The sequence below is a fragment of the Microtus ochrogaster genome, linkage group LG2 (genome assembly GCF_000317375.1).
Source record: "Microtus ochrogaster isolate Prairie Vole_2 linkage group LG2, MicOch1.0, whole genome shotgun sequence".
Lineage (NCBI taxonomy): Eukaryota > Metazoa > Chordata > Mammalia > Rodentia > Cricetidae > Microtus > Microtus ochrogaster.
Window position 1 is genome coordinate 22,189,398 of NC_022028.1, and position 12,508 is coordinate 22,201,905.

Genomic DNA, 12,508 nt, shown 5'->3' on the forward strand with positions numbered 1-12,508 from the left:
ATTTATAACGCTGAGGGGGAAATCAAAACGAAAGACGCAAGCTGGGGTGATCTGCCTGAAGTAATGTGGGGGAATAGACTATCTTCAGCAGTCAGCATCTCCTGCTTCTGCCTATCTTCTTCCCTTGGCTCCCTTCTGTTCCGCCTGTACTTCTGCCTATCTTTGATTTGTTTGTTAACCTAATTCTTAATATTCGCCACTGTCAACTTTCCCAGGGTCAGCCATAGAGGACGAGCCTTAAAGCCTGTCTCTGTTCTGTGGCCCCTGATTGTCCCTGAAAGTCCCACACCTTCCTTGCAGCCCCCAGCTCCTCTTTACTCCTGCAGGGCTCAGCGGTGGGCGGGGCCGTATCCTGAGCCTCGCGGTAATTGACGGTGTCCTGGCAACCGTAGCGATGCGGTCGTCAACAGAGATTGGATTCCTGCAACCCTGCGCCCCGGACGGGCACCCTTCGCCAACGCCAGCGGGAGTCACAGCCTTGTCCAGCAGTGGGGCGCTGGCCGCGCCCACCTGCTCGGGAGGGTGGGGCGGACGCTGCTGAATGCGACCCGCCTGGCTTTGCAACTGACAGATTACCTAGTAAGTGTTGGACACCTTCCTTCCAGGCCAGAACCTTCCAGGTTTCCAACCGGTGTGTGTAGGGAAAAACAAGGTTGCAGTCTCTAAGTTGGATCTCGCTTCTGCTGAAAAGGCGCAGAGGGCCAGGTCTGCCCAGTTTGATAACTGGGCTGGTTTTCAGGGTCAGGCTCGCAAATATGTATCAGCCCTTCTTACACAGAGGACTTTCGCCATCCTCACTCCCTGCAGCACCTCAGTCCCTTGATGTAACAGGCTCGTTAATGCATGTCAATCCACAGGCTAACGGTAATCGGAGGGTGGAGCACGCTACTCAGCACGGTAGAAACTTATTTCTAAGAAGCAATGATCAAAACTAACAGCCCAAATCCAATGTGATCTTGAGCAAAAGCTGTTTGCAACTTTCAGTCTGGGGGAAAGTCTCTGCTTGCTTCCAGTTCAATTCTTCTGGGATGATCACCCACACATCGCTTTCTCTTTTTCACATGGACGTTTAGCTTCATGTAGTCGTTCCTTTCATCTTGGGAGCTCGCCATTTCTTTCCTTCTCATCGAAGCACTCAGACGCTTAGATGTTCAGTTCTTGGTCCTGTTCTCTCAACAAGTGGGACAGACTATTTCAATCTCCTTAACTCTGCCCACGTTTGTCTGAGGCGATGATCTTAGCCAAGCTTTGCCTTTTAAGGGCAGAAAGATGGAGGACTGTGAAGAATTGTAACCGGGATGCACCATGAAACATTAGCCCAGCTTCCTTTCTTCCCAGAAGAATCAGAGTTCAGAACTCCCACAACAAACTCCCCTCACCCCAGCCCAGATTTCCTTTTTTCAGAAACTAGCAAAGATAAAGGAAGTTCAGAGTTGTTGATCATAATGTTTACCAAGGGTCTAACTTAAATTAATAGAGTCTAAATTAAACTCTTGTCAAGGGCATGGGCAGCAATGGGGTAGCTCTTGGCTTTTCACTGTGGGCAGAAGACCAGCAGCAGACACAGAAGGGCCCTTATTATATTTGGTTGAGCCTTTTGGATTTGTGCAAACCATTCCCATGCCACCATGTGTGCAGGAGTATGTGTTTAGCCCTAGGCTAATTTAAAGCTCACAGTCCTCCTGCTTCAGACTCTCGAGTGTTGGGATTACAGGTTTTGACCATCTTAATCTTTCTGTTTACCCAGGGGCTTTGCATGACCATGGTTTCAGTCCAGGCTATCACTTCCTTCCTACACTCAGGAAATCCTTCTCGCTTTTTCTGAACTCTATGGCTCATTAGACAATTCCAATTTTTAAAACTGAAGCCAGCCAGAGATACTAGTATATCCTTGTAATCCCAGTCCTCAGGAGGTTGGGGCAGGGGATACCATAAATTCAAGGCTGGCCTGAGCCACATAGTTAGACCCTGTCTCAAAACACCAAAAAACCAAACCCACAAAAACTCTACCACCAGTAACAAATTATCCCACATTGTAGAGTGATATATTCTGACCTTTGGGATTCCCTGCCTCAGAGGAAACTCCCGAGCAATTATACTAAACAAACAGTATAATCACACCCAGGAAAGAGTGTGTTGATGTTTAAAAGGGTGGTTGTTTCCTGATCATAACTTTCCTAGAACCCGTTTTGCCTTGTTTGAAGACAATCAGGATTTTCTCAGTTATTGTGAGTGATTGATTTAACTCAACATTATATGTAGTGCATGTTGCATAACAATGTGTCAGAAGAACTCGTGTATAGTCTGTCCCTGTAGTCATTGAACTTGCATTTAGCCTAGAGAGGACAGACCTGTGTCTGAGACCACAGGGATGAAGCTTCATAGTAAAAACTAGGCTTTTGGGGCTAGAGAGGTGGCTCAAAGGTTAAAAAGAGTCACTGTTTTTCCAGAGAACCCAATTTTGGTTCTCAGTCTGTAATTCTGGCTCCAGAGTTTCCAAGGGCATCTTCATACCTGTGATAGACAGACACACACACACAAAATTTTTAAAAAGCTTGACTTTTAAGAGTTGCTCAGAGCAGTCTCAGAGGTACAGTGAAGGCAGACCCCCCTTTTAAAAAATATTCATTTTTTTTTAAAAAAGAGAGCAAACTACCTTTTTTCATTATACATACCAATCCAAGTTCCCACTCCCTCCCCTCCTCCCATTCCCTCCACACACCCTCCCACTCCACACCTATCCAATCCTCAGAGAGGGTAAGGCACATTGCTTTGGGGAAGGCCCAACGGCCTCCCTATTATATCTAAGCTGAGCAAGATATCCATCCAAAGAGAATAGAATCCCACAAAGCCAGTACATACAGTAGGGATAAATCCTGGTGCCACTGTCAGTGGCCCCTCAGTTTGTCCCAGTCATGCAACTGTCAACCACATTCAGAGGGACTAGTTTGGTCCTATGCTTGTTCCTTCCCAGTCTGGCTGGCATTGGTGAGCTTCCATTAGCTCAGGTAGACTGTTTCAGTGGGTGTCCCCATCATGGTCTTGACCTCTTTGCTCATATTCTCACTCCTCCCACTCTTCAGCTGGACTTTGGGAGCTCAGTCCAGTGCTCCGAGGTGGGTCTCTGCCTCTGTTTCCATCAGTTGCTGGATGAAGGTTCTATGGTGATATTTAAGATATTCATCAGTCTAACTACAGGTCAAGTTTGAACCCCCCCCCCCATTCCTTAGGGCCTTAGCTGGGGTCATCCTTGTGGATTCCTGGGAATTTCTCTAGAGTCAGGTTTCTTGCTAACCCTATAATGGCCCCCTCAATCAAGATATCTCTTTTCTTGCTCCCTTCTCTGTCCTTCCTCCATCTCGACTATCTAATTTCTGATGTGGGATTCCTCTCTGTATGCTGTGAATACCATTGGTTAATAAGGAAACTGTCTCAGGCCTGTGATAGGGCAGAGTAGATCTAAGCAGGGAAAACTAAACTGAATGCTGGAAGACAGGAGGCGGAGCCAAGGAAAAGTCATGTAGCCCCGCTTACCAGGTTAGCCACAGCCTTGTGGCGATACACAGATTAATGAAGATGGGTTAATTTAAGATGTGAGTTAGCCAGATATACGCTTACGCTATTGGACAAAGAGTATTGTAAATAATATGGTTTCTGTGAGATTATTTTGGGAGTCTGAGCAGCCAGGAACAAATAAGCGACTCCCTACAACAAACTCCTTCAAGTTCTCCTCACCCCTCCCCTTCTCCCCTCCTCTTCCTCTTCCACCCTCCCTTCTCCCTCCACCCACATGCTCCCAATTGTATCAGGCGATCTTGTCTATTTTGACTTTCCAGGTGGACCTATATATGGTTTTTCTTAGGGTTCCCCTTATTACTTAGCTTCTCTAGGATCATGACCTATAGGCTCAGAAGGCAGACACTCTTGACCCAGGTGCTGAAGGGTAAGACTTCACACTGGACAATGGCTATGAGCGTGGAGAGGAAAGTGGGTGGGCTGTGTAGGAAGGGTGCTTGTTAGGCCTGTGCCCCTGCAGCCTTCCCGGCTCTGACAGCCAGCCAGCCAGCTAGCCAGCCCTTCATCCCCCTGTTGGGAGTGCTTTCTCTCTTCTTCTTTCCTCATTTTCTCTGGCTCAATTTCACTTCCAGCCCCTTTCTCTCCAGGTATTCTCAGGCTATAAAACCCCAGGGTGAAGATCTGAGTCAGAATGACTCACACAGCTTCTCAGATCCGACAGAGCCAGTCACATCTTTAAAAAAAAAAAAAATCAACTGTACAGAAGTTCTCCCGAGCCCCAAAGGGGCTGGGACATGTGTTGTAATAATGTGGGCGGATTCAGTTGCTGTGTAAAGGATCCAAGTGTGTGTCCTTTTGAATTTCATGAAAATTCAAGCAAATTAAAGAATCTTTCCCCTTGGCTTAAAAAGCAAAGGCGTGGCCCTTCTTCCTGGCCTTTAAGGTTGTGAGTGTCTCTGAGAAACCCTTATTAGGTTGGTTTGTGTAAAAGCACTCCCTTTAGTACCCAAGGCGAGTCAGTACCTCCCCATTGAGAAGGATGGAGGAGGTGACTGTGCTTCTGGGAAGTGAGAGCTTAGCCGGACTTGATGAAACAGCCAGGTCATTCTCCTTAGCTTCTCTTGTTTCTATAGGAACAACCAGGGCAAGATCTTCAGCTGCCATCTCTGTGGACAGATCGCCAAAAGCAGCTTCAAGCATAGTGGCCTGCCCTTGGTTCCACACTCTCTGATTTCCTCTTGACTTCACAGCCCAGTGTGATTGGGTAGCAGGGATTAGGAGTAGGGATTAGGAAAATCCTTGGAGGGGCTGGGAAGGTGGCTCAGTTAGGACAGTGCTTGCTGTTGGGAAATCCGAGTTTGGATCCTCAGCACCCACGCCCTCGTAAGAATCCAGGTGCAGTGGCACTACCTGCAACTCCAGCCTTGGGAGGCAGAGATAGGAGGATTCCTGGAGTTTCACGGCTAGCCAGTCTAGCCAGTTGATGCACTAGGGGCCCAGGGAGAGACCCTGTCTCAAACAGTAAGGGGAGAGTGATTTATGAAGACACCAACTTTGGCCTCTGGTTTCCATATGCATTCACACACACACACACACACACACACACGCACACGCGCACACGCGCACACACACACACACCATACATCATACACACACACACACACACCATACATCATGTACGCACATACACACTATACAACATGTATATACATACACACACCATACATCATGTGAGCATGCACACCGTTCATCATGTACATACACACACACACACTATACAACATGTATACACACACACACACACACACAAAGTGCTTTGTGTATCTTGAAACAAAAACAGTTGCTAGAATAACAACTTGTAGGTACTTTATTTTTACATTAGTTCTTTCCAAAATGCTAAGTGCTTGTACACACACAATGCAAACTTTGGCACCTTTGTTCTTGGCAGCAGCCTCCAGTTACCGCGTCCTGCAGGTGTGTTATTCTAGAGGGGCGGAGTCGGTTGCTGTAGTAACAGGACAGGCTTATGCTGAAGTTTGTTAGGAATTTTCTGTTTGATTTTTTGTTTTGTTCTTGAGACACGGTCTCATTATGTATTTCAGCTGGCACCCGAATCTCACTCCTCCTGCCCAAGTCCTCCGAGTGCTGGCGTCATAGGCACATGACACCTCCTGGCTCACACTGAATTTTGATTTGAACATTTCCCTGCGCCGTGAAGCCCTTCAAGTCATCTTGGCACGGGTCCGAAATGAGTCTTGTGACCTCGTTCTCATAAGGCAAGAGTCTCCCCAGTTGTATGGATTTGGACACCGTTGGAAGTGACCCTCTAAGGATAACACAAATTCACAGAAACCTCGCCATGAAATTGTTATCTTTCACGGCTTAAGAGCTGAGCCTGTGTCTTGAGAATCAGGTTAGTGTTCTCTGCCTGAGGAAGGGGGAAGTCATACTAGAATGCACCTCCTTCTAATGGTAACCAGGTGGCTAAGAAATGGCTTTGAATGTCACTCCTGTTGCTCCCTGGCTACGGTGGAACCTGTGAAAAAGCACTCGAAATTCTCAAGGCTTCTGAGTCCTCAGCTGCAGGCAGGGTGTTAACACCTTGTAACTGCTGTGTTCATGAGCAGAGCTCAAAACAAAGGGCTCAGCCTCAAGGCTGATTTCAAATGGAAGCTGCTGAAGTGCTTGTTCCTAGCATAATAAAAGTCACAGAACACAGACTCCAGAGCCAAAGGGCCCAAACCAGACCCTTTGTCAGTTCTCCCACTAGCTGTGAGATGGTGAGCTGTTCTCTCAAATCTCCCTGTCTTGGTTTCCTCGTCAGTAACATGAGAGTAAGAGTCATATCTGTCTTGGAAGGTTGTTTGGGTTGATTTTCTTAGAATTTAGATTAAATATTACATGTATACAGATGTGCCAGAGTGTGGATTCCTGCACATGAGTGCACTGCTCCCTGAGGCCAGAAGAGGGCGTCAGATCCCTTAGAGCTGAAGTTAAACGCAGTTGAGCACTGTCCAGTGTGAGTGCTGGGAACCTGACTCAGGTCCCCTGGAAGAGCAGAACATTTTCTTACCCACTGAGCCATTCACCTCATAAGGCTGTTGAGAATGTATACTACACTGTATGTGTCAGAGCAGTGTTTACTATTCATGCTTCCAATTTCTTTTCTCAAAGTGCTCCTGGCTTGGGGCCACCTGATTTTTGGACTTGGCTAACTTTCGATGTCGTAACACTAAGACTTTGAAGAAATTGAGCTTCATTTATTTTTTATTTCTATATATGTTTTAAAGATTTATTTTCATATGTGCGTACATGTGTGTATGTGTGTCTGTAAGTATATGTGAGTACTCATGGGGGACACCCTGGGCCTGTCACGAGGGTGGTTAGATCTGAACTCCCGCCCTCATGATGTGTAACAATCACACTTAACTTTCCAGTTCCTAGAAATCCAGTTTTAGAAATTGGAAAGGAAAATCTATTTGTGATTGAAGAGGCTTCATGTTCTTGGGAGACCATTTTTAAACACCGAACGCTGACTACATAGTAATTAGAACCTTCTAGCTGCCACCCAGTTACTGATACAATAGGTGAACTCTGGTCTTACAAGGTTACACTTGCTCCTAGTCATAGGCTCTACCCAGTTGTGGTGAGCAGGTTAAGATTATATTAAGGTCTGGACAGTCTCTTCCTCTTGTGTACACTAGCTATATTTAGGCGAGTTGAGATGAGTTTAATACGGCGCATATTGCTTTGAGTCCAGTTGATCCCAGAACAGCTGGTTCCGCCAGCCAGAGCAATGCAGTCCAATTTTAGCGTGAAGCCCCAGAAAACAAAGCATTCTGGATGCAGATCTGTGAGTTCCAGTGGGGCTGAGCTGTTGTCTGCCCTCTCCTCCCAGATGGCTAGTCCACTTCAGGGTTTTGTTTTGTTTGTTTTTAATCTTCTTTATCCTTGGGTTCAAAATATTCTGTGTCAATGCATGAATATAATTAGCATGTAGATGTGTAAAATGGCTTCCAGGGACTGTGCTTATTTTCCAAAGTGGGAGAGTGAGTCCTGTGTTTTTCTAATTATAAAAATAAATCCCATTTTAGAAATGTTCAAATAATGCAAAAATTGAAACACTATGGAAAAGGCAAAAACTACACATTAGCATTAATCTTTCAAGATGTTTCACAGCACACATATATGTAGATATATATGGCTACCACCTGGTAGTATGCGTCTATACTGTAATCTTAATGGGTAAATACTATGTTTTAGAGTAAGTCAGTGGTGATGTTGATGTTAGATCTCCACCCTGTTGTGGGAGGTCTCTTGTTCATTTCCTGGCCTTCCAGACTCCCGAAATAATCACATAGAAACTACTATATTATTTGCCATACTGCTTGGCCAATAGCTTAAGCATATTGCTAGCTAGCTCTTACATTTAGAATTAACCTGTTTCCATTATTTTATATTTTACCATGAGGCTTGTGGTCTACCAGCAAGGTTTCATTTGGCAGCTGGCGTCTTTTCCCTCTGGTGGCTACATGGCGTCTCTTGACTCCGCCTTCTTTCTCCCAGCATTCAGTTTAGTGTTGTCCCCCACTCCCAGCTCTACTCTGCCCTGTCACAGGCCAATACAGATTCTTTATTCATTAACCAATAAAAGAAACACATTCACAGAAGGGCTTCCTACACTACCCCACCATGTTTTCAGGAGCCCTGAGTTTGACCATTTCCCTTACAGGAAGTCCTTTGTGACCCAGGTCTTGGCTTAGAGATGGAGGAATCAGGATCGTCTTCCTCTATTGTCCCGGAGCAATAGCCACAGAAGCTGGAGACACCAAGCAAGACAGGCATGGCGGAGCACAGTCTTATTTCATCTGAGCAATGGCTTCAGCTGCATGGGCTTAAGAGCAAGAAGCTGAGCTTGAAGCAGATCTTGTCCCAGATTGGATTCCCACAGTCCGAAGGTACAGTACTCACAGGGCCTTCAGGGATCCTACCTCTGCTCCTGAGAAGCCATAGGCCTCTGCACTTGCTTGGATTCTATATCCCTGCTAGGGGGAATTGCTTGCACATGCTCCACCACAATCTATGTACTTCACATAGAAATACAACTGGAACTACATAGATTCAATATTAGGGCTGCTTCACTTCATTTGTGTGTATGTGTATGTGTATGTGTATGTGTATGTGTATGTGTATGTGTATGTGTGCATGCATGTCGTGTGCGTATGTGTGTATATGCACATGTATGTAGGCCAGAAGAGGATGTTGACCTCTATTTCTGTACACCTTATTTCTTCAACACAGGGTCTCTCACTGAGCCTGGAGTTCACAGATTTCCTGGTTAGCCTGGGAACCATTAACTTCCAGCAATCTTTTGGTCTCCTCTCTTTCCCACCCTCAGCACTGGTGCACTGACTAGTCTCATGTCAACTTGACCCAAACTAGATTTATCTGAAAGGAGGAAACCTCAGTTGAGGCAATGCCTCCATGAGAGTTGGCTGTAAGGCATTTTCATAGCTAGTGATTGATGGATGGAGGGCCTAGCCCATTGGGGGTGATGCTGTCTCTAGGCAGGCAAAGCAAGCAAGGGGAATAAACCATTAAGCAGCAACCCTCCAGGGCCTCTGCATCAGCTCCTGCCTCCAGGTTCCTGCCCTGTTTGAGTTCCTGTCCTGGCTTCCTTCAGTGATGGACTACAATGTGGGATGTCTGATTCCATGCGGCTCCATGGCATCTCTCTGACTCTGTCCTTCTTTCTCCCAGCATAGAGCATAGATTTTCCTGCCAAGTTCTGTTCTACCCTTGCCATAGGCTCAAAGCAGTTCTTTATTCATTAACCAATTAGAGCAACACATAGACAGAAGGACCTCCCACACCAAGGTCCTGTCTCAAAAAATATATTATTTATTGAGCAGGGTGGTGAGGTGTGGCAGTAAGAAGAGAAGCCATGGGGGTGAGTTCTCTCCTTTCATCATGTGGGTTCTGGAGATTGAGCTCAGGTCTCCAGGTTTGGTGGCAAGTGCCTTTACCTACTGAGCCATCTCTCCAGACCTCTCCTTTATTTTTTTAAGACAGGAGCTCTCATTGAACCTGGAGCTTCTGTATTTGGGTAAGCTTGTGGCCTGTGAGCTCTGCAGAACCAGCTGTCTCTGCCTCCCCAGTGCTGGGATTAAAGGTGTGCACCACTGCACCCCATGCCTTGCCCAGTGCTGAAGATCAGAACTCAGGCCTGTTGTAGGAGGAATGGCGGGGCTGCGTCCCACCACCCAGCTAGCTTTACCCGAAATAATTACACAGAAACTGTATTCTTTTAAACACTGCCTGGCCCATTAGTTCCCGCCTCTTATTGGCTAACTCTTACATATTGATCTAACCCATTTCTAATAATCTGTGTAGCCCACTAGGTGGCTTACCAGGGAAGATCTTAACCTGCGTCTGTGTCCGGTGGGAGAATCATGGCGACTGCCCTGACTCAGCTTCTTTCTCCCAGCATTCTGTTCTGTCTACTCTGCCTACCTAATTTTCTGTCCTATCAGAGGCCAAGCAGTTTCTTTATTACTTAACCAATGAAACAACAGATAGAAAGATGACCCTCCTCCATCACAGGCCCTCGTGTTTGTTTGGCAAGTACTTTACCAACAGAGTCATTGTCTCAGGCCCAATTTAATTCTTTGTAATGAAAAGGTAGAAATTGCTTTTCTTTTCTCACTCCACAGCAGAGGTCTTGATTATCCTCTGGGATTCGCAATCCCCTTTGAGATTGATTGAAGTAATTGCTTTATTGATTAAGACAGGAGCTGTGTGCTATCTTAGGAAGAAAGTGCATTTTTCCTTAGGGGGCCTAATGGCTTATGGTTTTTATTTTATTTTACTTTATTTTTTTGTTTCTTGAGACAGAGGCTTTGGAGCCTGTTCTGGAACTTGCTCTTGTAGACCAGGGCACCACCACTGCCTGGCTGGTTTTTATTTTTTTGTTTAATTTTTAGCTTTAAAATATGAATTTATTTATTTATTCATTGTGAGCTTATGTCCCTGGGAGGTGATAAGTGTGCATACATGGTGGTCAGAGGACACTTGTGGGTCTTGGCTTTCTCTTTTTCCCAAGTGGGTTCTGGGGAGCCAACTCAGGTTGTCACGGTGGAGAACAAACATGGTCACTGCTGATCCATCTCACCAGCCTGGAGGCATATATTTCTAAATGTTCTCGTTGTCATGTCGGTTCTTATCTCTCAGTAATATCCATTCGCCACCCCTAGGCAGCATGAAATGTGTGAGAGTATTTTCATTTTCATTTTTTTGGATACTGCATTTGGATACTGAAACATGGGGTCTGGGAAACAGGGCTCCTGAGTGTCAGTGTGAGGGATAGCCTACTGCACAAGAAGTACCTTCTCCAACACATCCGTACCATGATGCGTGAAGGGCATGCCCTTAGGATAATTCCAATTAGTAGGTGTAACACGATCAATAAAAACCCAGAGACAGATATTGAGGTTCAACCTGGAGGTCAGAAAAGTCAAACAGCGAGCCACTGGCTCTTTACCTCAGTATGAAATGGTGATCCTGCCTTCAGGAATCTCAGAATGAGACTGTGTCTCAGAGCTGTCTCCTCCCATTTTATATTCCTCTCTAGTGTTGGGATTAAAGGTGTGCACTACTACCACCCAGTTTCTATGGCAAACTAGTGTGGCTACTGGGATTAAAGGTGTGTGTCACCACTGCCTGGTCTATAAGGCTGACCAGTGGGGGCTGTTTTACTCTCTGATCTTCTGGCAAGCCTTATTTATTAAAATACAATAAAATATCACTACATTTCCCCTTTTTGTCTAAAATAAAAAAAGAAGGCTACAACTAATATAAGAAAACTATATATAATAAGTACAATAACTATATAGAGTATATACAGGCAATAAATACATCAACAATGTCTAGTCCATTTGCATTTGATAAATTCAGAGAAAATATATCTATCTTACCTTGATGAGTCCAAAGTCTTGTACCTAGCTTACTTTCTACTATAACTTGCTTCCTGCAGCTGGTAAACAAGGAAAACTATAACTATCTAGCCTTCAACTCCCTCAGAGACCCAAGAAGAAAACAATATTAATTTAGTAAGCAGGAAGTGTGAGAAGTGACTTCCAAAAATGTGAGAGATGACAGAAACAGCTGGCTACCTGGACAGTGACTCAAAGTTCCTCCGCAACATTGGGCATCTATCTTTAGCCTACAGGCCTAGCAAATCCAATAGGCTTTTCTGTGAAGCAGGATATTCTGAAGGAATGTCTATTCTTGCCTCGACAATGTTTGGCAATTATTTCCTTTTGTGTCCTGCTTGTCCAATTAGGACAGCATACTGTCAGCAATTGGGGCAAGAGCACTTTCTTGCCAAGTGGTTTACTTTGCCACAAAGAAAGTAAACTCTATGCGTAGTTTCTTTGATGCCCATTGTCTTCTCTGAAGTAGATTGGTGCTGCCAGGAGCAGACATGTCTCATTGCCATAAAAAAGAAGAACCTAGGTTATTAAAAACATCTTAAATGCCACATTCTGTGGATCTCTGAAGTGTTTGAAGATGACCTGTCTATCTAAAATATCTTTGTTTAACCTTGAAAACATATCTAATATGGCTGCAAGTTTGATTATAATAGGTGACTAATGGCTAACCTGCATTTTCCTATTGTCCTAAATAGTTAGTAATAATAACTTTCAAAGACCAGAGATTTGCATTACATTGTTAAATGAACTACATAGGTACAATACCATGAACAAGATTAGAAACATATGTTCAGTATGTTTTAGCAAAATTAATCTCAAATTTGTATGAATATACAAAACTTGTCTATAATATACAAAAGCCCAATAAAAGTAAAACATTTAAAACTAGTAGTTGCTTTCTAAAGGTAGATTCAATAATTTACCTTTTTATTTTATAAATGTCTATATCCTCCCTTTTTTCTTTTTAGAGTAGATTCAATAATTCACCCTTTTATCCTATC

At 44.7% G+C, this 12,508-nt stretch overlaps 1 protein-coding gene across 1 annotated transcript in view; it reads left to right on the forward strand.

Annotated features, from left to right (window-relative positions):
* Nucleotides 1–526: 526 nt before the first annotated feature.
* Vwa3b (von Willebrand factor A domain containing 3B) overlaps nt 527–12,508 on the forward strand; it is a 175,432-nt gene continuing 163,450 nt past the window's right edge. The window contains exons 1-2 of the mRNA XM_026785438.1: nt 527–579; nt 8,249–8,474. Of these exons, the coding sequence (XP_026641239.1) occupies nt 8,360–8,474 (115 nt within the window). The 5' untranslated portion in view covers nt 527–579; nt 8,249–8,359. The remainder of the gene's footprint in view (nt 580–8,248; nt 8,475–12,508) is intronic.